The 21,999-nt window shown below is 48.2% G+C and overlaps 3 protein-coding genes across 5 annotated transcripts; all 3 read left to right on the top strand.

The window, feature by feature from the left end:
• The first annotated feature begins 83 nt into the window (after window positions 1-83).
• On the top strand, window positions 84-6,651 carry LOC104152998 (G2/mitotic-specific cyclin-B1). The gene is made up of 8 exons (XM_068925898.1): window positions 84-207; window positions 3,473-3,757; window positions 3,845-4,027; window positions 4,408-4,566; window positions 4,945-5,181; window positions 5,639-5,779; window positions 6,028-6,138; window positions 6,435-6,651. The coding sequence occupies exons 1-8, from the start codon at window positions 187-189 to the stop codon at window positions 6,543-6,545; spliced, it is 1,248 nt and encodes a 415-aa protein (XP_068781999.1). The 5' UTR covers window positions 84-186; the 3' UTR covers window positions 6,546-6,651.
• Window positions 6,652-7,011: 360 nt separating this feature from the next.
• LOC104152964 (centromere protein H) lies at window positions 7,012-15,184 on the top strand. Of its 3 annotated transcripts, none has more exons than XM_068924948.1 (9): window positions 7,012-7,328; window positions 7,477-7,532; window positions 8,251-8,299; window positions 8,722-8,796; window positions 9,522-9,578; window positions 10,878-10,941; window positions 11,218-11,269; window positions 12,435-12,598; window positions 14,247-15,184. In XM_068924948.1, the coding sequence occupies exons 1-9, from the start codon at window positions 7,108-7,110 to the stop codon at window positions 14,337-14,339; spliced, it is 831 nt and encodes a 276-aa protein (XP_068781049.1). In that variant the 5' UTR covers window positions 7,012-7,107; the 3' UTR covers window positions 14,340-15,184. The 3 variants fall into 3 exon arrangements, with proteins under 3 accessions (XP_068781049.1, XP_068781050.1, XP_068781051.1); XM_068924949.1 differs by having other exon boundaries at window positions 7,198-7,328; window positions 12,369-12,598; XM_068924950.1 differs by lacking the exon at window positions 12,435-12,598 and having other exon boundaries at window positions 7,198-7,328; window positions 14,247-14,646.
• A 299-nt stretch (window positions 15,185-15,483) lies between these two features.
• On the top strand, window positions 15,484-21,163 carry KGD4 (alpha-ketoglutarate dehydrogenase subunit 4). The gene is made up of 4 exons (XM_068924947.1): window positions 15,484-15,609; window positions 16,695-16,758; window positions 19,575-19,777; window positions 20,997-21,163. The coding sequence occupies exons 1-4, from the start codon at window positions 15,571-15,573 to the stop codon at window positions 21,012-21,014; spliced, it is 324 nt and encodes a 107-aa protein (XP_068781048.1). The 5' UTR covers window positions 15,484-15,570; the 3' UTR covers window positions 21,015-21,163.
• Window positions 21,164-21,999: the final 836 nt, after the last annotated feature.

Below are 21,999 nucleotides of genomic sequence, written 5' to 3'. Positions count from 1 at the left end.
CTACGTCCCGGTCGCCGCGGTAACGCATTCGGGCCGGCTCGGCAGGAGCCAATGGGGCGGCGGCGGGCGGCCAATGAGCGGCGCCGAGTGCGAGGTTTAAACGAGCGGCGGGGCGGCGCGGCTCGCCTCCGCTCGCGCTGCCCTCGCCTCCGCTCCGCTCCGCTCCGCTCCGCTCCCGCCGCGGCCATGGCGCTCAGGGTCACCCGGGTAGGTGCGCCGGCCCGGCCCGGCCCGGCCTTCCCCCGCTGGGCAGCGGGCTGTCTGCCCCGGCTCCGCTGCGCGGCGGGGCGGGGGGCGGCCACGCAGCCCTCCGGGGTGTCCCCGGCCCCTAGCCCTGCCGCGGCGCGGGGCAGCTGGGCTGCAGCCATGCGGCCCCCCGGTCGCTCCTCCTTCCTCCCCCCAAACCCTCCCGCTTGTGGGGTGCAGCCGTACAACGCTCCCGGCCCCCCTTTTCCCTCCCCTTTCCCGCTTGGTGGGGGGTCGTGGTTCCCTCCCCGCCCCCCAAACCCTCCCGCTGGTTGGGGGGTGCAGCCGTGCCCCCTCCTGGTTCCCCCCGAACCCCCCAAACCCTCCCGCTGGTTGGGGGGTGCAGCCGTGCCCCCTCCTGGTTCCCCCCGAACCCCCCAAACCCTCCCGCTGGTTGGGGGGTGCAGCTGTGCCCCCTCCTGGTTCCCCCCGAACCCCCCAAACCCTCCCGCTGGTTGGGGGGTGCAGCCGTGCCCCCTCCTGGTTCCCCCCGAACCCCCCAAACCCTCCCGCTGGTTGGGGGGTGCAGCCGTGCCCCCTCCTGGTTCCCCCCGAACCCCCCAAACCCTCCTGCTGGTTGGGGGGTGCAGCCGTGCCCCCTCCTGGTTCCCCCCGAACCCCCCAAACCCTCCCGCTGGTTGGGGGGTGCAGCCGTGCCCCCTCCTGGTTCCCCCCGAACCCCCCAAACCCTCCCGCTGGTTGGGGGGTGCAGCCGTGCCCCCTCCTGGTTCCCCCCGAACCCCCCCAAACCCTCCCGCTGGTTGGGGGGTGCAGCCGTGCCCCCTCCTGGTTCCCTCCCCGCCCCCCAAACCCTCCCGCTGGTTGGGGGGTGCAGCCGTGCCCCCTCCTGGTTCCCCCCGAACCCCCCCAAACCCTCCCGCTGGTTGGGGGGTGCAGCCGTGCCCCCTCCTGGTTCCCTCCCCGCCCCCCAAACCCTCCCGCTGGTTGGGGGGTGCAGCCGTGCCCCCTCCTGGTTCCCCCCGAACCCCCCCAAACCCTCCCGCTGGTTGGGGGGTGCAGCTGTGCCCCCTCCTGGTTCCCTCCGAACCCCCCCAAACCCTCCTGCTGGTTGGGGGGTGCAGCCGTGCCCCCTCCTGGTTCCCTCCCCGCCCCCCCAAACCCTCCCGCTGGTTGGGGGGTGCAGCTGTGCCCCCTCCTGGTTCCCTCCCCGCCCCCCAAACCCTCCCGCTGGTTGGGGGGTGCAGCCGTGCCCCCTCCTGGTTCCCCCTGAACCCCCCCAAACCCTCCCGCTGGTTGGGGGGTGCAGCCGTGCCCCCTCCTGGTTCCCCCTGAAACCCCCCCAAACCCTCCCGCTGGTTGGGGGGTGCAGCCGTGCCCCCTCCTGGTTCCCCCCGAACCCCCCAAACCCTCCCGCTGGTTGGGGGGTGCAGCCGTGCCCCCTCCTGGTTCCCCCTGAACCCCCCCAAACCCTCCCGCTGGTTGGGGGGTGCAGCCGTGCCCCCTCCTGGTTCCCCCTGAAACCCCCCCAAACCCTCCCGCTGGTTGGGGGGTGCAGCCGTGCCCCCTCCTGGTTCCCCCCGAACCCCCCAAACCCTCCCGCTGGTTGGGGGGTGCAGCCGTGCCCCCTCCTGGTTCCCCCCGAACCCCCCCAAACCCTCCTGCTGGTTGGGGGGTGCAGCCGTGCCCCCTCCTGGTTCCCCCCGAACCCCCCAAACCCTCCCGCTGGTTGGGGGGTGCAGCCGTGCCCCCTCCTGGTTCCCCCCGAACCCCCCCAAACCCTCCCGCTGGTTGGGGGGTGCAGCCGTGCCCCCTCCTGGTTCCCTCCCCGCCCCCCCAAACCCTCCCGCTGGTTGGGGGGTGCAGCCGTGCCCCCTCCTGGTTCCCCCCGAACCCCCCCAAACCCTCCCGCTGGTTGGGGGGTGCAGCCGTGCCCCCTCCTGGTTCCCTCCCCGCCCCCCAAACCCTCCCGCTGGTTGGGGGGTGCAGCCGTGCCCCCTCCTGGTTCCCCCCGAACCCCCCCAAACCCTCCCGCTGGTTGGGGGGTGCAGCCGTGCCCCCTCCTGGTTCCCTCCCCGCCCCCCAAACCCTCCCGCTGGTTGGGGGGTGCAGCCGTGCCCCCTCCTGGTTCCCCCCGAACCCCCCCAAACCCTCCCGCTGGTTGGGGGGTGCAGCCGTGCCCCCTCCTGGTTCCCCCTGAACCCCCCCAAACCCTCCCGCTGGTTGGGGGGTGCAGCCGTGCCCCCTCCTGGTTCCCCCCGAACCCCCCCAAACCCTCCTGCTGGTTGGGGGGTGCAGCCGTGCCCCCTCCTGGTTCCCCCCGAACCCCCCAAACCCTCCCGCTGGTTGGGGGGTGCAGCCGTGCCCCCTCCTGGTTCCCCCTGAACCCCCCCAAACCCTCCTGCTGGTTGGGGGGTGCAGCCGTGCCCCCTCCTGGTTCCCTCCCCACCCCCCAAACCCTCCCGCTGGTTGGGGGGTGCAGCCGTGCCCCCTCCTGGTTCCCCCCGAACCCCCCAAACCCTCCCGCTGGTTGGGGGGTGCAGCCGTGCCCCCTCCTGGTTCCCCCCGAACCCCCCCAAACCCTCCCGCTGGTTGGGGGGTGCAGCCGTGCCCCCTCCTGGTTCCCTCCCCGCCCCCCAAACCCTCCCGCTGGTTGGGGGGTGCAGCTGTGCCCCCTCCTGGTTCCCTCCCCGCCCCCCCAAACCCTCCCGCTGGTTGGGGGGTGCAGCCGTGCCCCCTCCTGGTTCCCTCCCCGCCCCCCAAACCCTCCCGCTGGTTGGGGGGTGCAGCCGTGCCCCCTCCTGGTTCCCCCCGAACCCCCCCAAACCCTCCCGCTGGTTGGGGGGTGCAGCCGTGCCCCCTCCTGGTTCCCCCCGAACCCCCCCAAACCCTCCCGCTGGTTGGGGGGTGCAGCCGTGCCCCCTCCTGGTTCCCTCCCCGCCCCCCAAACCCTCCCGCTGGTTGGGGGGTGCAGCCGTGCCCCCTCCTGGTTCCCTCCCCGCCCCCCCAAACCCTCCCGCTGGTTGGGGGGTGCAGCCGTGCCCCCTCCTGGTTCCCCCTGAACCCCCCCAAACCCTCCTGCTGGTTGGGGGGTGCAGCCGTGCCCCCTCCTGGTTCCCCCCGAACCCCCCAAACCCTCCCGCTGGTTGGGGGGTGCAGCCGTGCCCCCTCCTGGTTCCCCCCGAACCCCCCCGCTTTGGGGGCGGGGGGGTGCAGCCGTGGCCCCCCCCCAGCCGGGGGCCGCGGTGACACCCCCCCCTCCCCGCAGCACACGCGGACGGCGGCCGACGCCACGGCGAAGAGCAGCGTGCCCGCCGCCAAGCGCGGGGTCCCGGCGGCCGCCGCCAAGGCCGGGCTGCGCCCCCGCACCGCCCTGGGCGACATCGGCAACCACGTCGGCGAGCCCCAGCCGCGGGCTGCCATCAAGAAGCCGCCGGCCGCCGCCGAGAAGGTGGCGCCGCGCAGGGCCCTGCGGGCGGCCCCCAAGGAGGAGCCGCCGCAGCCCGCTGCCGAGCCGCCGCCGCAGCCCGAGCCGCAGCCCGAGCCCGCCAAGGTACCGCCCGAGCCCCGCCATGCCCCGGGGCGGCCCCGGGCCGCTCACTCGGGGCCTCCCCTCGGCTGAGCCCAAACCTCCTTGTAGCTGGAGTCGCCCTCTCCGACACCCATGGAGACGTCCGGGTGCGCCCCGTCCGAGGAGATGCTGTGCCAGGCTTTCTCTGATGTCCTGCTGGAAGTGAAGGACGTAGATGTGGAAGATGGCACTGACCCAAACCTCTGCAGTGAATACGTGAAGGACATCTACAACTACCTGAGAGACCTCGAGGTTGGTAGGAGTCATTCAGAGTCACAGGCAGATCCACTGACAGCGAACCTGTCGTTACAGGGACTGGCATTCACTTTCCCTTACAGGATTTTAGGAAGCAAGAACAAGCAATTTCTTAACTTAAAATTCCAGAGTAAAACTGACCAGCCTGATAACGCTGGTCATTAGACCAGTCGGCTAGTAGTACTAGTACCCTGATCTTTCTAGCCAATATCTAATAATCAAACTCAGAAACCTCACGCTCTGTGTCCCAGGCTTATGCGGTGTGCTTGTACTGAGCTCCTTGATAAGCCTTGCCTTAACATGACCTAGCTCAAGTCTCTGCAACATCTAGCCTCTAACTGGCTGGATCTCCTACTAACCCTATTCCTTCCACACAGGAAAAACAAGCTGTCAGACCCAAATACCTGGCAGGCCAGGAAATCACTGGGAATATGCGAGCTATACTAATAGACTGGCTTGTGCAAGTACAGATGAAGTTCAGACTCCTGCAGGAGACCATGTACATGACAGTTGCTATCATTGATCGCTTCCTGCAGGTGAGTATAGTGTCAAGGAATGCTTTTCCTCTAAGCTAAAGCACAACAAGCACTGATAACATCATACATGTGGTTGGATGTGTTGACCCTAACAAAAAAAATAGCTGACAAGCAAAGAGCTTTTTAGTCCTGAACTCTGCACAGTGTATACCCATCTCAACTAGAAACACTGACCTGGCATATCAAAGCTATTTATTTCTCTCCCTGACTTGATCTCAATAGCCTGTCCACAGCCCTGCAGAGGCTAATAGAGGTAATAAAATGCTGTACAGTTACTCTGTATATGCCAGTGCATAGTAGGAACCTTATGTTGGCTACCTTGAAAAGCTGAGCCAAGTCATTCAGTCTCACACAAGTCTCTACTGCTTTCTACTACAGGACAATACTGTGTCCAAGAAGATGTTGCAGCTGGTTGGTGTCACAGCTATGTTCATTGCCAGCAAGTATGAAGAAATGTATCCCCCTGAAATTGGGGATTTTGCCTTTGTAACAGATCACACTTACACAAAGTCTCAGATCCGCCAGATGGAGATGAAGATCCTGCGAGCCCTGGACTTTGGTCTGGGTCGCCCTCTGCCTCTACACTTCTTAAGGAGGGCTTCAAAGATTGCAGAGGTAATGCTGAGAGCTGTGGTGTTACTGTCAGCGTTAACCTGAAGATGCAACGCTTGGCTGTTGCAGCTTGTTAACACTGTGTAAAACTTTGGTTTGAGTATTATAACCATTTAGCAACTGAACAAACAGTTCAGTCTGAAACCCGTTTCCGTGTAGAAAGTGGTCTTATTTGTCTGCTTTTTCCCACTTGAGCCTGATCCAGCCATACCTGAGTGAAAATGCCTGCCTGGTACTAGCAGAGGATTGTCAGACTGCTGTTGAAGGGAATAGTCCTAAGATACAAGCAGCTGAACACTACTCAAAATGGCTCCATGATTAAGCCACTTAAACTTCAAGCCTACAGCTTGAAAAGCGTTTAATAAGGAAGTATTTCTTCCTGCCTATTTAAACAAAGGCAACTGAGCCTTGACACGATGTTTTTGCCTTGGAGACAACGCTCAACTCAGACTTATTCCAGGTGGACTTGGAACAACACACTCTGGCCAAGTACCTGATGGAGTTGTCCATGGTGGACTATGAAATGGTTCACTTCCCTCCTTCCAAAACTGCGGCTGCTGCTTCCTGTTTGGCTCTGAAAGTTCTTGATGGGGGCGAGTGGGTAAGTCATGCTCGTTGGACACCACTTCCTAGTTTGGGACTTGGTGTACTCATGTACCAGCATAAAATGCCACTCTAGGCCAAGTGCGTTCTTGTCTCCCCTTGACCCATAACGGGGGGACAGAAGTAGGGCAGTTAACAGTTTCCTGTGAGAAAGGAGACTGCAGCTGTCCAACCCCAACAAAAGATAAAATCCAGCAAACTCAAATTGTCCTAGTAGTATCGTCCAATAATGTCCCTTCCTTTCAGACACCAACTCTACAACACTACATGACTTACACTGAGAGTGACCTTCTTCCAGTCATGCAACATATGGCAAAGAACATAATTCTAGTGAATCGGGGCCTTACTAAGCACATGGTAAGCTTCTCATGGTAAAGACGGGGAGTGGACTTGGTTACGTGTCAATAATATGTGGTTCTGTGACTTGAGCCGCTGATACCAGACTTGTATCAGACCTGCTCCCTTCAGCTGAAGGGTCTCTATCTTGCCAAGGTGATACAAGCCGGCACAAGCTTACCAGAACACAGAATTGTTCTGGGTGCCTGAAGTCACTTGGCCTGGCCACCAAGCCTCAGATTATCTGAAGCCTGCTAGTAGAGTGGCTTATGTTTATTTATGAGCAGGCTAAACTTAATCTAACTATCTCTTTGCAGACTATCAAGAATAAATATGCCAGCAGCAAAAATGCCAAGATAAGCACTATTGCACAGCTGAACTCTGCTGTCATACAGAATCTAGCCAAACCTCTGGCCAAAGCACCGTAACTCCTACACCACCAACTGGGCAGGATGTTGGCACTGTGTGCCACTGTGTACATAATGTATCTTATTTGTGTGTTAAGCTTTTAATAAAGCATCTTGTTGCCTTTTACTTTGTCTGTAGTGCTTATTTGTGCGTGTTGTGCTGGTCAAGTTGTTTTCCCCCTGCAGCTGCTGCTACCCCAGGGCTGTGCTCTGCTAACTGCTAGGGCCGAGGTAGCTGCTGCTAGGTTAGTCAAGTCCAGAGTATGACAGTTGCTCCAGCGCAGCTCCAAGCTACTTAAGTGAAATACTGTGCGGAGACCTGTGTCTGCCTGCCCCCGGCAGTACTAACCCCGCTCTCCCGCGGGGGCTGTGGTTACAAACCCGCCCTGCCCCGCTTGGCCCCGGCTCTGGGAACGCAGCGCCGCCGGGCTGCTGTCCGGCGCCTCCTGCAGGCGCCGGGGTGAGAGCGGGGCGGGGAGCCGGTCCTCCCGCGGGGGGCGATGGCGGCAGCGGGCCGTCACGTCACGCCGCCGGCCCAGGCCCAGCACCTCCCGCCGCCGGGCGGCGGAGCGCCGAAACGCCGATGCGGAGGAAGAGGCCCAGGAGTGGCAGCGAGCGCGTCGGCGGCTCGGGCGCCCCGCCCTCCCCAGGCGCAAGCAATCGCCGGCCGCGCTGGCCGATGGGCGCGCGCGGGCCGTTTGAAGGCTCGGCCATGGAGCCGCCGCAGCGGGGGGCGCCGGGCGCGGCGGCGGGGGGCGCCGAGGCCGGGCCGACGGCCAAGCTGGACGTCCTGACGCTGCTCCGGTCGGTGCTGTGGGGCCGGGGGCGGCCTGCGGGGTGGCGGTGCCCGGGCGGGCCGGGGAGCCGCCGGGTGACGGCGGGGCCGGGGCCGGGGCCGCCCTCCTGGGCTGCCGCTCTGGGTTTAACCGTCGTCGCTTTCCCTCCCTTGCAGCCTGAGGGAACAGATGAAGCAGCAGCTCATGGAGTGTAGCGCCACAGTTCAAGCCAGTAAGCCTATCCCTTTCCCTAGCTCCCTGCAGCAAACCCAGTGTGCTTTCCCTCAGCGTGGTGCGTTACAGTAGTAAGGAACGTGATGTGACGCATGCTTGTATGTTTAAAATTATATTTTCTTAATTTATCAAAAGCGCTTGCTGTAATATTAATTTTTTTTCATAGACTAAGCATCTGACTGCATGCTCTTGATAGCGCTTATAGACATGTTTGAACCCTTACAAAGCTGTGACATAAGTATTCTCTGCCCTTTCTCATCTTGGATTTTTGCTTTAGACCCCTCTAATGCTGACAAAACTTTATATTATTCACACTATTACGTGTGATAACGGTTTTCAGGAATCCGATCAACTGGGGCTTAGGTTTTACAATACAAAGTGTTTGGCAATAATACTGAATTAAGGTATTCTTGTTCCTGTTCTGTTTCCATTATGTATCTCCTCCTCCACTGAACTAGCCAGCTGCATACACAGCAATGCTGTGAACCAGATCTGGGATCTCTGAAAAGTGCTAAATAGAAATATTTTAAAGCCTAATTATTTCTCTTGTACAGCTGATTGACAGTGCAGCCCCACTAACAGCAAAAGGGATGGTGAGGTGTGGAGCTAGGGATAAGAAAGACCTTGTTAGTATAGGGATCAAACTACTTATCCTTTATATTCTGTAAATTGGATTTTAAAATTTTCTGTGTTTTAGTAATATTCTTGCTTTGCAGGTGAAGAAAGTTATCCTGACCATATCATAGAAGAAAAGCTAATCAAGACGTAAGTCATCTGATGATTTCAAGCTTTTGACATAGTTTAAAATAGAGAAGAGAAGGGTTGGGAACTGAGCTAGATGTTCTCTTTTCACTCCTTTTTAATGAAAACTCTGGATTAACTATCAATAATTTGCAAGAGTCTGATGAAAATAGAGGATATGAAAAGAGAACGTGCAGAGGGAATATTTTATTCAAGCCCCTAATATAGTTGTGCATCTGATGTGCTTGCTAAATTTGCAATCCTTCTAAGCAATGACTAGACTTAACTAACATTATTCCATGTGCCAAAATTTTCCTGAATTGAATAATTCGTAACTGACAGGCAAAATTCTTATCTCAGGCATGGAGAAAGCAAGTTCAAATTTACAAGTGTGAGGTTGCTTTAAAATTTTTCTTGTTCCTTTCACACTGTTGTTTTTGTTTCAGTACCACAGAAGATTTGGAAAGAGAAATGGAGGAAGTAAAAGTCTCTTTCCAAAACAAAACATTGGTGTTACAAAGGCAGGTGTTTTTTTCCTGTTTATTTTGGGGGAGAGGGGGTATGTTTGCTTGTTTACATGTGTATAACATGCATGTATTGTTGCATGATGTTTACATGTGCATCATGCATGTACATGTAATTCTGATTAAAGTAGGATTTCAGAATGCTACAGTGTGTGTTACAAACATAAAAAGACTTTAGTACCATTGAACCAGTAGGAATGAAGATGGAGACACCGTACAGAACAACAAGAAACGCTCACAAACTGACATGCCTGAGCTCCAAAGGTCCTGCAAAACTGTATACGGTCAGCCTTTTCACATCACGAAACGTAGTTGTTGGTTATATTTTTAAAATGCCTGTGAAAAGGTAGAGATGGTAGCTGTTATATTTCTCCTATGTTATGTGACCATTTGTTTGGCTTCCCACCTTTGTCCTTTGTCCAGCTTCTCACCTTTCCTCAGCTTCTCAGACTCTGAGATTATTGACATCTGATGTATGTTTGGCAAGTGAGAAATGCATTGTCACTCCTACAAAGAATCATTAATATGTTCTTATCCTGAGAGTTAAGAAAACCACAATATTTAAGCGTTGTGATATTTTGAAAGTGATGGGTATTTATATATATATTTCCTATGTGAAAGTCAGCATAAATGGAATGTTGAAAATCTCTCTTTCAATATTTATCTAAATTCACTTTTCTTAGTTTCTCACCAGCTCTATCTCTTTTCTCCACACTGTGCAGGATCCAGCTTATGGATGCTCTGAGAAACAAAATGAAACAAAATGATGACGACTCACGGTAAGGTGTTTTGGGGGAAAGGATGGCCAAAAAGAAAGGAAAAGAACTGACACAGAAAGGAAAAGAGTTGACACAGCTGAATGAGACACATCATGGCATTATTTCATTGTATCGTTTTAAAAACAAACTTTCCTCTTCTAATTTTGACTGCGTGATACGCTGTCCACCTTCTGGCTAGAATCAGCGTGATCAAATCTCTTATACCCAGAGTGGTTTTACATTTAGGCTCTGAATTAACCAACCTTTGATTACAGAGACATTTAGGCTTGTTTCTCACAAGCCGCATCAGCTCCAGAAGCACCACCGTAGTTGTTTGTACGCTAGCTCCATGATCTTGGCCGCACTTGTTGTGGAACGCAACTGATTTTTCCTTTCTTCTTAGTGCTTTCATATTTAAGTTGGGCTGCAAGAACATATATTTGATGTTATATGAATTTTTGCCACCTTCGAGTTCTGTCCTTAGATTCCTGGTGATCATCTTGATATTTGAAAGTTGACTGTATATGGGGTGCTGTATGAACAACGGATGTGGAGCACCTTTTCTTCCATAGCTAGGAAATAGCAAGTAACTTTGTGAACAATGGATCTAATAGTACCTGGGTTTAGGTGACTTTGATTGTTTTTGGTTTGCTAGTGAGAACTGTTGGGAGTTAGGGCTTTTTTTCTTTAATGCATGAATCATCTGCGTTTATAATATGTGAGCACATATTACACGCTTGTAACAGGGCCTTGCCTCTGCTTTGCTGCTTTCATTAATTTATCACTTAGGAGCTTAATGTCTTTGAAAAAGAACTGAAGGTTTCAAACTTGTTTGAAATTATCTGTTAATATCTTACCCAATATGAATGGATGAATGCATACGAAGTGTAATATGAGAAATTTCCTTTCTGTAGGAAACAGCCAAAAACACTCTGTCTCCATAATGTCTCTGTCACAGGCCAGAATTCAGGAACTCCAATCACTAGATGTTCTGAGGTGGCTCGGCTGCCTTGATGTCTCCTAAGCTCTATGCTTTCACTATGCAATGTTAGACAAACCTAACTGAAACATTGAGATGGAAATAAGGAGAATATTTAGCCTCTAGAGCTATTTTTAGTATGCTAAATATGCAAAAGAAATGGCATAGTTGTTTCAAAAGTAAAAAATAAAAATATGCTTTATTTTAGTGTTAGAGGGGAATTTTTTTTTGTATAATGTAAATAACTTCAGTTAAAACATTTGTGCTGTTTTCATATATTAACAGTTTTAAGGTATATATTAACAGTCTTAAGGTGTGCAAATCTGTGTTTCCTTCCTTAGACTGATCTTGGAAACTATGAAACACATAATAATGCTCAGCACAGCCATACTTGAATCTCAGCAGGTAAGTGTCAGTTGGACCCACTTTTGCAGTTGCACAGGTCTGCTTTCTTCAGTACGGCCAGGGTGCAATTTGAAAATAACAGGAATGTAAAAGTCATTTGAAGGTAAATATGTGGCCCAAAGCACGCAGTTGCTGCTGGTGTTAAAATTACTGAAATGATTCCTTAAAGTGATATGCAAAAAGTCTGCTTCTAGAGCTCTCCTTAACTACTTTTGTGGAATAAATTAACATCTATCAGTATTAATTGGAGACAGAAACTTTTTTTTTTTCCTTCAGCAAGCACGTGAGATGGAAGAGAAATTGAATGACATTAAAAGGAAAAGACTCTGTAAGTGTGTTAAACTTACTTTGTTTTATATCTGAAGATATAGTTTGTAATTTAGAAAGTGTTTCTTTTAGCACTATTAATTAACATAAAATCACTATGAAACTGAATACAGTTATAAAACTACTGAAAAGAGGATTATGAAGTATGTAAGAAAAGAGCTGGCATGTTGTGTACATGGCAGCAGGGACTGATGTGTTAGAACAGAGATGCAAGAAGATACTTAAAAAGAATGGAGTGTAAACTCCCCAGTTTACTACACCTCACTTAGGCTTTTTTAGAGTGTATTCATAGTAAATCAGTCCTACAACAAGGACTTTTTGTCAGATTGCACCTTTGTGAAATGTTTGTAAAATGGGAGGCCACTTAACCTGCAAAGAACTAACATGATAATGTATATCTTGGTGTTCAGTATGCCGGTTAGAGTAGGTCAGGACTCAAATTTACATGTATTTAGATTTGCTATTCAGAACTTCCCACTGTGGTATTATTAGGCTTGCCAGCAATTTTAACCACTATTAATTTGTGTTTGTTTCATCCATAGAAAGTGATGTACATGTTGCAAGTAAATAAACCAATAAGTCAAATATCTGTCTTCAAAGAAAAAATGAGCACCCTAATATCTTCAGAAATAAAGGAAGGAATGCTAAGTCATGAGGGGCAGCATTTTTTCCAGTGTATGAATTGTCCCTTAATGCTTTTACCCCATGTAGTTTTGAGTCTGATTTCCTAAGAAAACTGGAAATAATCACTGACGTTGTCCATGTCCCTTGCATGACTTTGGACCTTGGTTTGGATCAAATTTGAAAAAGAGGAAAAAGAACTTAAACTTTTTCAACTGTAGAAGTTGTGACAACTGGAGACAGAGTGTAGGACAGATATTCAAATTAGTGTCCCTGTCTGATGGAAATACAGGCAGTACACACAGTACCTTGTTTTGCCAGCAGCCAGGGAACTAGTTCGTATATATTGACACCAGGTAGCCACAGCACATGTTGATTTTTGTGTGGAAGGGATATGTTGAGGTACATTGCAGGGAAGGGATGAGGTGAGAAGTTTGGATTATTGCAATGGAAGTGCCTAAGATGTCTGTGGAAAACAGTGTTTCTTCAGTTCCACTGCACACAGAACGACTTGTTAATGCTTCATTTTCCTAATAATGGAATAGTACTAAAACAAGCTGGAGGAAACAAACTACTGCAAATTCATACCACAATGAAAAAACAAAAGAAGGAACTAGCAAGTATGGAAGTGGGTGAAATGCTGGAGAAGATACGTAACAACTTACAAAAAGAAAAAGAGATGACTACCTTGATTCAAAATATATTCCAGGTAAAAAGTCATAACTTTCAGAAGCAAGTTTGCAGTTTTGCATCACAATCAATCTAACCTACTGTATAGTAAATGTAACTTCAAACAAGATTAAGATATACTGTGTGCTTTCAAAAACTTTAAGCAAGATGGTAATGAAAAAACTACTGCGCGCAGAGATAATTTTATTGTTTTAAAGACTGAAAATATGAAATTGTCCCAAATTGTTGTTTGGAAAATTATGTATAGAATTTAGAAATGGCCTATCGATCTCTCTTTATCTCTTTCTGTCATCCATCTAAGATACAAAAATGTTGTATCTCCTAGGACAATTACTGTTGCAGAAGTGGCTGTATTTCCTTAATCTGAGAGTCACCCCTTCATCCCCCCCAAACCAGTTTCCCAGTCTCTTGTTGTTTTTCCTGAGCATGTCTTAATCCCACGATGCCAACGTGCCAGGCTGCCCCTTCTGAATTTGCTCCTTCTGACCACAGGCACTTCTCTGGTTCAGTGTTACACACTGCAGCACTGTGAAGGCCTTGGCCTGCCAGCCAAGGCTGAACTTCAAATACTTTGAACGGTGTAGTCTTCATCCCCTTGGTTACCCATGTATCAGATGCTGCTAACTAGTCTATATCCATGCAGCTGGCTGGCAGGTCATCTGGTGTTTGTGGTCACGCAAAGTGAGGAAGAAAATGTCATGATTTGGGATGGGGAGGAGTGGAGGAAGGGTCTGCAGCATCCTGTGCTCGGAGGGGTCCTATTAAAGTTCATATTCCCTGCACTGCAGTTTGGTATTTGCTTCTCACCATATGACCTGTCCTAGCTTCCTTCACCTGACCCTACAGATCAGTGACTTAGTAAGTATGAAGATGGGAAGCAGAGCGAATTGCAGTTGCAGTGCTTGCAAGTTTGTCCACAAATGGCTTATGAAATCCCAGTTAAGAACACACATGGCTTATTAAGCAAAATACAGACTGGGGAAAGATGGAGCTTATTTGAGAGCTTTGGGTAGGAGACCGGATATAGCCATTCTGTAAATTTGTATGATCCGAAGAAATTTAAAGGATGGAAAAAGAGCCACATGTTTCTGTGTTGCATGCTGTACCTACTAGGAGTTTGCAATGGAAAATTATGTTACATCTCACGATGAGAATGAGAAATTAAACATTTCAGTGGATTTTGGATTAGATTTCTGGAATTATCTTCTATTTTTATCTTTCTGAAATCTTCTGAGCCATAAGAAGTAGAACAAATCGTCTTTGCTTAAATTTATTAATTTCCATTTTCAGTCTAGAATGGCAGGGTGAGGATGTTAGAAACTGTTGACTTGTGTTTGAGGCAAATTTTATGTAAAAAAAAAAAATATATATATATATATATTCTCAACACCTATGTTTTGAATGGGGATGGTGTGCTAGCACTACGAGGTGGTTCAGAAGTTCAAACTAGCTTCTTTTTTTTTTTTTGCCTATATGTTGACAATAGGATCTAAAGTAATGCTTCCCCTTCTCCTCTCTGTCACCCTCCTGCCCATTTGAAACACTGCTATGAATTTCCGGGGCTTCTAATATAGAGATTACAAAATAGATGGCCTCTGAGAGATTTCAGTAAGAATATTTCTTTTTAAAGGCATTTGTTTTTTAACTAATAATCTTTCTTTTTGCAGAATATCATAATTGGAAGCAGAGTTAACTGGGCAGAAGATCCATCTTTAAAGGCAATTGTTCTCCAGCTTGAAAAAAATCTGTCTTTTCTCTGAGTAAGGAAAAATGGCGTTTAATTTTATATACCGTATGTAACCAACATATGACATTTGATATCGACTAACACGTGTCATGAAAGCACATTTTTAAGAGTTTGAAAATGTAACCTTTCTGGAAGTGCTTCCTCTCTAAAGAGACTCAGAATGTGGCCACGCAACTCTTTAGAGTGAAATTTATACAAATGTTAGAACACTTAATGTAGTTGATGAAAGTAAGTGAAGAATCACTTCCTGGCTGTTTTAGCCCAAGAGCTCACTTCCATCGCAAATGTAGCAATGACCCAATAAAGAAGAATAAACTATGTATTACGAGCTTTTATGTAGAAGGGGGCCTGAACCAAGGCTGTACTGTTCCTGTGCTGCCGAGCTCCTGCCCAGGCGTGGGAGCAGCGCCCCTGCAGAGCTCTTCCTTTCTGGCGCAGAGCTGAGGCAGGCAGCAGCGCCCAGCTCAGCCCCACGGAAAGCCTGAACTGGGAAACTTAATGTTAAGTCAGTATCTTCCTACTTTTTTTTTTCTGAAAATATTGTATATAATTTTAACTCTGAAAAGTTTATATGCTTAGCTGTAACTCTCACTTGTGACCGTTAACGTGATGATCATTGAGACATCCTGGAAGAGGTACAAACTGTAGATCCTGTCCTACATGGCAAAGTATGTCAAGCGTAGAGAAAATGTAGGTAAAATGGAAGATGGAGCGTGATGCTGTTAAAATTAAGCAACTGAGCAATATTTTAAGTTTATTCATCCATTGACATTCATATTTTTACTTCATCGTAGAAGAAAATTGACATGGTAAATCATATTTCGTGTAAAGTTTTGGATTAAAATATGGTTCTTTTCATTTTATGGGTGAACGTCTGATTTTAGACGATGAACCTGACATGCCTTTATCAAATTCAAATCAAATACCGACCTACTCTAAGCAGGTATTTAGCCTCAGCCTGTTGTCTTCCTATGTCGCGGGAGGCAGGAGGCGGCTGGCCCTGGCCGCGGGTACCGCAGCTGCCCGCCGGCGGCTGCCGCGCCTCCGCCCGGCCGGAGCAGGCCCCGCGGCCAACAGCTCCCCGCCGCCCGCCGCGCCCCGCCCGCCCGCCCGCCCGCCGCCGCAGGCCCCGCCCCCGCGGCGCTGAGCCCCGCCCCCCAGGCCCCGCCCCGGGGCGTGGCCCGCGGCTGCCCCTGAGGCAGGCGGGCGGCGGGGCGCGGGCGTCGTGGCGGCCGGGGGTCACCATGGGCAGCAAGATGGCGGCTGCCACCAGGGTCGTTCAGGTAACGGCACCCCGCGCGCGGCCAGGCGCGGCGGCGGCGGCGGCGCCCCGGGCACCGGCGCGGGCCGCGGGCCTCGCGCGGGGCCGCCGGGGCCTGAGGCGGCCGGGGCTGCGGGCGCCGCCGGGGCGGCCGGTGTCCTTGGCCGGAGCGGGGGGCGGGGGCGCGGCGGGGCCCCGCGGCCGGCGGAGCGGCGGGGGCGGCGCGGGGCGCCCGGCGAGGCGGGGAGCGGTAACCGCTGCCGGGGGAGAGGAGGCGCGTTAGCTGCCTGCTGCGCTCGTTTTCCCTAGAGAAACAGGGGCTCTGCGCTTTAATTCGTTTCACTTTCCAAAAGCACTGCGGTTTGTTCTGCTCCTCTTCCCTCGTGCGTGCTTGCCTTCGCCGGCAAGTAATCAGCGTATGTACAGTACGTCCTCGGGGTTCAGGACGTTTTGTTTCGCTGCTCTTGCTGTCCAGTCACTTGATCCCGCTGCCTACTTCCCTTCTGGTACAAAATGATGCTCTAGGGAAGCCTGCGAGCTGCACCTTCTGTATAATCCGTCAGGAGGGGAGGGTGTTTGCCAGCATCTTTTTAAGGCACCCCTCTTCCCTTTCAGGTGAAGGCGAGGCATGGAGCCTTTGAAAAGAAACGTTGCAAAAATAACTGTGTAGAAGTAGCTATCACAGTGGCATAAATGGAATTACAAAGTTTTAGCACAAGAACTGTAGGACTGCTAACTGTGTTCGGCCATTGCACGTTTGTTCAGCTGCCTGGACAGGACTGACTAGTTCCATTAAGAAAATGCTATAGATTAAAAAAAAAATTTGGTATTCAGAGCCAATCTGTGACTGCTGTGAAAAAAGTAAAGGAGCCCTTATCCCTGTGCTGGACACCAGGATGAAGGAGAAGCTTTAAAGGTGAAACTTCTCCTTGGGTAAAATTAAAGCAGAAATAAGTAATAAGGTTATCAAAATGGTGGTGCACAAAGCAGCACTATAGAAGTGGTCAATTAATGTTATGTTTTCCATTTTACTATTGTGAAATTAACATTTGTCTAGAAGTATATTTTTCTCTTCCTGTGTTCTCCTGCTACCTTGTCTTGTTCTAGGTAGTCAAGCCACATACTCCCTTAATTAAGTTCCCGGACAGAAAAAGTATCCCCAAACCTAAAAGTAAGTATTTCATCTATAGAGATAACTTGCACCACTTTTCTTTGCATTAAGTATTTTATGTAAGAACCAGGACACGCTTTTTCCAACTTCGATTAAATATTCAACTGATTTTGAGTGGTATTTCTGGAACATAGCTTTAGTTTGGAGACAGCTCTTTGATGCTTCCATTACAGCTGTGGGGAAGAAAACTGTGTGTATGCACATCTTGGTCGAGGCAGATTCGTGAAGATTTCTAGTATTGTTTTCCTACTTTTGATTTATACACAAGATCCCATTTTTGCAAATACTAATATCCACCTGGAACGTTTCTGGCAAAGTCACCATGAGAAGCAACCTTGGGTATTCAGTGATGTTTGCAGAAATAATGTGGGATTTTGCTTGGTCCTCCTTTTCCTAATTGGAGCATGCAATGTCTGTGGCATTTAAAATCCTGATTATAGCTGGGAGGGCCAACCCGCTGTGCATTTTAAGAAATGTTTTCCAGTGCTATTAGTTAATACTAAGGAAAAAAGCGATTTCATTGCGATCTTTGGCACATCAATCTTTATACCTATAGCTATGCTGATATTCACAGAATACCAGGCAGTTATATTTAGGTAAAAGCTATATGAGCTGGCTGTTGTTTTAATATTCCGTTTGAGCCAATATAGCATTTGAAACTAAAATAACAGATGTCTCATGAATCTCTGCTGTATTATTCTCATTTTTTAGAAGTGACGGCTGGTTTTAACTCATTCTTTTTTTTAGATCTTTACCTATGAGATCTTTTTTTTCCTAATACTGCCAGTTAAGTCAGCTGCACCACCTTTCCTGCCAGTTTAAAAAACGTGTTACTTATCTCTTGTTCATCTCTGCATCAGAAATTTTCTGTCAATATTTCTTTTAAGTGTGTTAGACCTTTTTACCTTGATCGGGTTCTGTTACTTCAAAAGTAAATTGCAATCTACCTCACTTTGCTTGAACATTGTAGCAATAACAGCATTTTAGTGCACCAGATTCTTGCTTCCACACAGCCAGAGCTCCGCAGATCAACACTATACTTTCAGGGACTTGGGTGTTTGAAAGGCCAGGCAAACTCTTTTATTCTATTACTGCAACACGGTGGTCTCAAACGGGGAAGGGAAAGCTGTAGCGCAGGCTATCTGACGTTAAGCAACAGCAGCATAAGATGTGGTACTTCTGAATCTCAACTTCTCACAGTTGTAATTGGCTACTGCTTCTATTCTAACTACACTTCAGATGGTAAAACACACAACAGAGGAAAATCTTAGGCAAAGCTCTAGACATTTTTGTGGCATATAAAACAAACTTGGAGAAACTGTTTTTCATGTCTTTCATATATAAGGAGCATTATTTCTTCTCTAGGAGAAAATCACAAATATTCCTCTGTCATCACTAGCCAAAGCTATTAATCAGCTGCATGTTGTTAGAAAGTTGACAAACAGCTATTTTTTCTGGTTTTATTTTCTGCTCCCTTTGCTTCCTGCTCTAATTTCAATTCAATGGCTTCTGATTCTGCTCCTTCTCATGGGCTGTCTTCCTTCTCTTACTCTTTGGGACCTTCCTCTCTGTTCCTGCACCACCAGATACAGTCTTCTCACTGAGAATTTCTGCATATGCCTCTCACTAGTGATTCGTGTGAATGTTTGATCGTGTTGGTGCAACTATATGACATCCCTATCCTGCCATTGACTCAGACTCCATAAGGCTGAAACGGACTCCTCCCTCTTCCTTCTCTGTTACCACTGATCTTGGGGTGGCAGACAGGAAACGTGCCATTTAACTCCTCGCATTCTTCGAGTCATCCAGGACTGCTTTATCTTGTTGCTGCTTATTTCATAATTATATAGTCCTTTTGTCCCAACTGTTCAGATGTTGCCTTTGTTTTGCTCATTTCTCAGCTGCACTGGGACTTCTCCTGGAAGTATTCTGCTTTTTCAGGTGTTTCAACCTTCTGTCTAGAGGCCTGAGGACTTTTTAAATAAATACATTGCTGTAAGACTCAGTCCTGCCTGGTGTGATAACTATGTATTGCCATTATAAAGATCAACCATGCTGGGACAGACCTAAGGTCCAAAACTCTTTCAATGCTGACTCTGATCACTGGCCTTTTGTCATCTGTTACATGAGCCTCGAACTCAAGATGACTTTTCTAACGTGAATTTCTTATACCTAGCTCCTGGCCTACAACTGTGAAGTATTTCATGCCCTCCTTGGTTCCTGCATTTCTTTAACAGTCTGATTGCTGATGCCCACTATGTGGTGTTCATTCTGCACATTAATAATGTAATTTGACATGCTGAAATTTATAATATTAAAAATGGGTGCAACACTGAATTGCATCCTGTGGTATTTCATAGTTGTGAGCTTTAACTTTCTGTAAGCCTCTACTCCTTTTTCACCTGTCTTTACAGTCACAGTAAACAAAGCCAAGTGTCATCTTAGTGGAGAAATGTCTGTACATTACCCCCACACACACACATCTTGAGGGTACTATATGCTTTTTCTGCAAGTACAGTTTCCTAGTGAAAAAGTCTTTGTTAGGGTATGCCCTGGTTTATCTTCTGTTACCACATCAGTATTTCTGCCAGTCAAATATGCTTTCTTCTACTTTCGGAATGTTTTCACTCCGTTCTTGTTATATTTAACAACAATAAAAACAGGTTGGGGGAAGTAGAGGATCTGAAGTCTTTTAAGTATTTTTATAAGGAAGAAAAATCAATCTTCAGTAACTAGTAACTTTTAGTGGCTGCTCATGTAATTATTTTTACAGTCCTAGTACATTTCTGTAAATGGTTTTGCAATCTGCGTTTCAGTACAGGAATCCCTACAAGCAAGCGTGCCATCACACCGTGCTTCAAAAGTGCAGGAGTCTGTAGGAGGCAGATCACTGGCCTTTCAAAATATTTCACCTGTTAGTAGGGTACAAGGTGCACCAGACACTTCTGAATTAGCAAGAACCTTACCTCAGAAATACAGAAGGAAACTTATGTCAGAGGAAGAGATTGAATATATTCAAGTAAGTTTATTGGTTCATATTCTCTGTATTTACTTATCTTTTTTCTACAGGTTCTCTACAGTTTCAGATATGGTATTACATTTTAATTCTTGGTAACTGTGCACTTGGAGCTTTCACAGCTTTGATGCACAGTACTCAAATTACATATTCTTCATATGCAAGGTATCCAGCTCTCACTAATTGGTAGCTAGTGATATAATTGAACGGAGAGATATGGACTTAATACACACATGCGGAAAGTTAGCGATAATCATAACCTACATTACTGACAGTCACTGTCTGTGTTATTACAGCTGTTTAATGTGTAGTATGAGTATGTTGGACAGGAGCACAGGTCTGTTCATAGACTGAAAAATGCTATTACTAGATGACTGAAGTCCAAAATATTTTTCAGACTAATTTTTATAAATTATTTATTAGTACGTGAACTCATATTTCTAATAGTGGAAGCATTTTACTAAATTAGATTTAAATTATATTCTGTAATATTTGCAATTATAGCATTGTACATGAAAGGCAAGACCTAGTCTGTTCTCTAACAAGATTATAATCACTCTGTTACTCCAAAAGGGAGCACACACAAAATTTGAAGAACTGGAGAGAGAGGTCTGAGTTTTTGAAATAAAAAGACATATAGCTCAGTTAAGTGAGCAGGACATCTGAAGTATAATCTTGTGAACAGAGAAAATCATTTTTCCCTGCATGCATGTGGATAGGGTATTATACCTATTATTATAGGTATAATTAGAAAATAATTCATTTTACTTCTATAGTAGTACACTTCTAGACTTCCAGCCTAAATTTTCTAACAGTTTTGTTGGCATAATAATGAATTGAGTACCTTTTAAATCTCATAAAGATTGTAATGGCTGACCTTGCTTTTGTTTTTACTTTGCACCTTGGAACCTGGGCAGTGAAAATAATTCTAAAACTCCTGTTCACTACCGCTGTGTTTATCAGACCTTTCTAAAAGTCAAGTTTTCCCAGTAGGGGAATTGGAACCAACTATAATTATTGTTTGCAGGTGTTTACCTTTTTGTATTCTCTCTGAAATGAAAGAGCTGCAACTGATTGATGCTAATACTTTGAGACTCTGTGCATGTTCTTTTACAGATTAAAAATCAATGTCTCGATTGTCTGTAACAGTGCAAAAGAATATTTGCTCTCAATTTTCCTTTCTTTTTGTAGAATATATTTAACTGTCTACTTTATTTTACAGCGTGGAGGTCCCGAATAAGTGTGGAAGATCGTTTGTTCACCACTGTTGAAGAATGAAGTATTGTATTCACAATAAAAGCATTTCTGTAATGTTATAAATGATTGTACACTAATAGCTTTAATAAAGACCCTGTAGGAAGGGTGAGAAAGTTGTCACTTAACACACTATTAATTTGTGATTGAGAAAGATTTTCTTTTGATGGCTAACTAGCAATTGAATATATTTGATGTCTACACCATTAAAATATTTTTCTAATTAGCCATTCTACAAACTTGGCAATAAAACTGTCTTGAGTTGCTTTCTTTTTCTTCTTAAAAAGATTCAGATGTCTCTTCAGTAATAATTTTACAGGCAGGAAAGAGATAATGAAGTATTTTTAATTACTGTTAAGACTTCACGGTGCTTCTTAATAGCTATGCAACTTCTGCCTGGTAGTGGAATCCAGTGGGCAGTAGCGTAGCAGCTGCTTCCCCACACTATCAGGACTGAGATTGGGAACAAAATAAAAATAGGCTGCTCTTGGTCTATTTAAATCATTATTTTTTTCAAGAGAGTTATCTGGATCTGATTAGAGTTAGAAGTACATAACGTACCTGATCCCTGGACTTGATTTTTAAGAAAACAACAGCATGTAGTCTTTCGCTACTGGTTTTCATGTGGCAGAAAAAAAAAAAGTGAACCTGTGAGGTTGGACGGTCTGTCTATCTAATGCAGTCACAGTCCGCTGTGTCAGTGTAAGTCATGCTCGTTTCAGTCCAAGTTAACACACGGGGCTGTACACTGCGGCAGTTCAAGAAAAACGGCATGCTCCTCTCCTGGACGTGTCGCAACCCCTCCTCCTCCTCCTCCTCCTCCTCCCCCCCCTCCCCCCGCCCGGGCGCACCGAGGGCTGCCTCGGCCCCAGGCCAGCGTGCGCCTCCTGGGAGGTGACAGCCCGCCTTTCTCACGGGGCCAGTTCAGCGAGTTAGCTATAACCTGGTCCAGCAGGAGGCGGCGCCTCCTG

Source organism: Struthio camelus, chromosome W (genome assembly GCF_040807025.1).
Source record: "Struthio camelus isolate bStrCam1 chromosome W, bStrCam1.hap1, whole genome shotgun sequence".
In the NCBI taxonomy this organism is placed as follows: domain Eukaryota; kingdom Metazoa; phylum Chordata; class Aves; order Struthioniformes; family Struthionidae; genus Struthio; species Struthio camelus.
This window is presented reverse-complemented; position numbering and strand designations above follow the sequence as displayed.

Coding starts and splice junctions, on each gene's coding strand:
- LOC104152998 (XM_068925898.1), top strand. CDS start 187: ATGGCGCTCAGGGTCACCCGG. Junction 3,758..3,844: donor CGCAGCCCGAGCCCGCCAAG/GTACCGCCCGAG, acceptor ACCTCCTTGTAG/CTGGAGTCGCCCTCTCCGAC. Junction 5,182..5,638: donor GGGCTTCAAAGATTGCAGAG/GTAATGCTGAGA, acceptor GACTTATTCCAG/GTGGACTTGGAACAACACAC.
- LOC104152964 (XM_068924948.1), top strand. CDS start 7,108: ATGCGGAGGAAGAGGCCCAGGAGTGGCAGCGAGCGCGTCGGCGGCTCG. Junction 8,300..8,721: donor GAAGAAAAGCTAATCAAGAC/GTAAGTCATCTG, acceptor TTTTTGTTTCAG/TACCACAGAAGATTTGGAAA. Junction 12,599..14,246: donor TGATTCAAAATATATTCCAG/GTAAAAAGTCAT, acceptor TTCTTTTTGCAG/AATATCATAATTGGAAGCAG.
- KGD4 (XM_068924947.1), top strand. CDS start 15,571: ATGGGCAGCAAGATGGCGGCTGCCACCAGGGTCGTTCAG. Junction 15,610..16,694: donor CTGCCACCAGGGTCGTTCAG/GTAACGGCACCC, acceptor GTCTTGTTCTAG/GTAGTCAAGCCACATACTCC. Junction 16,759..19,574: donor AAGTATCCCCAAACCTAAAA/GTAAGTATTTCA, acceptor TCTGCGTTTCAG/TACAGGAATCCCTACAAGCA.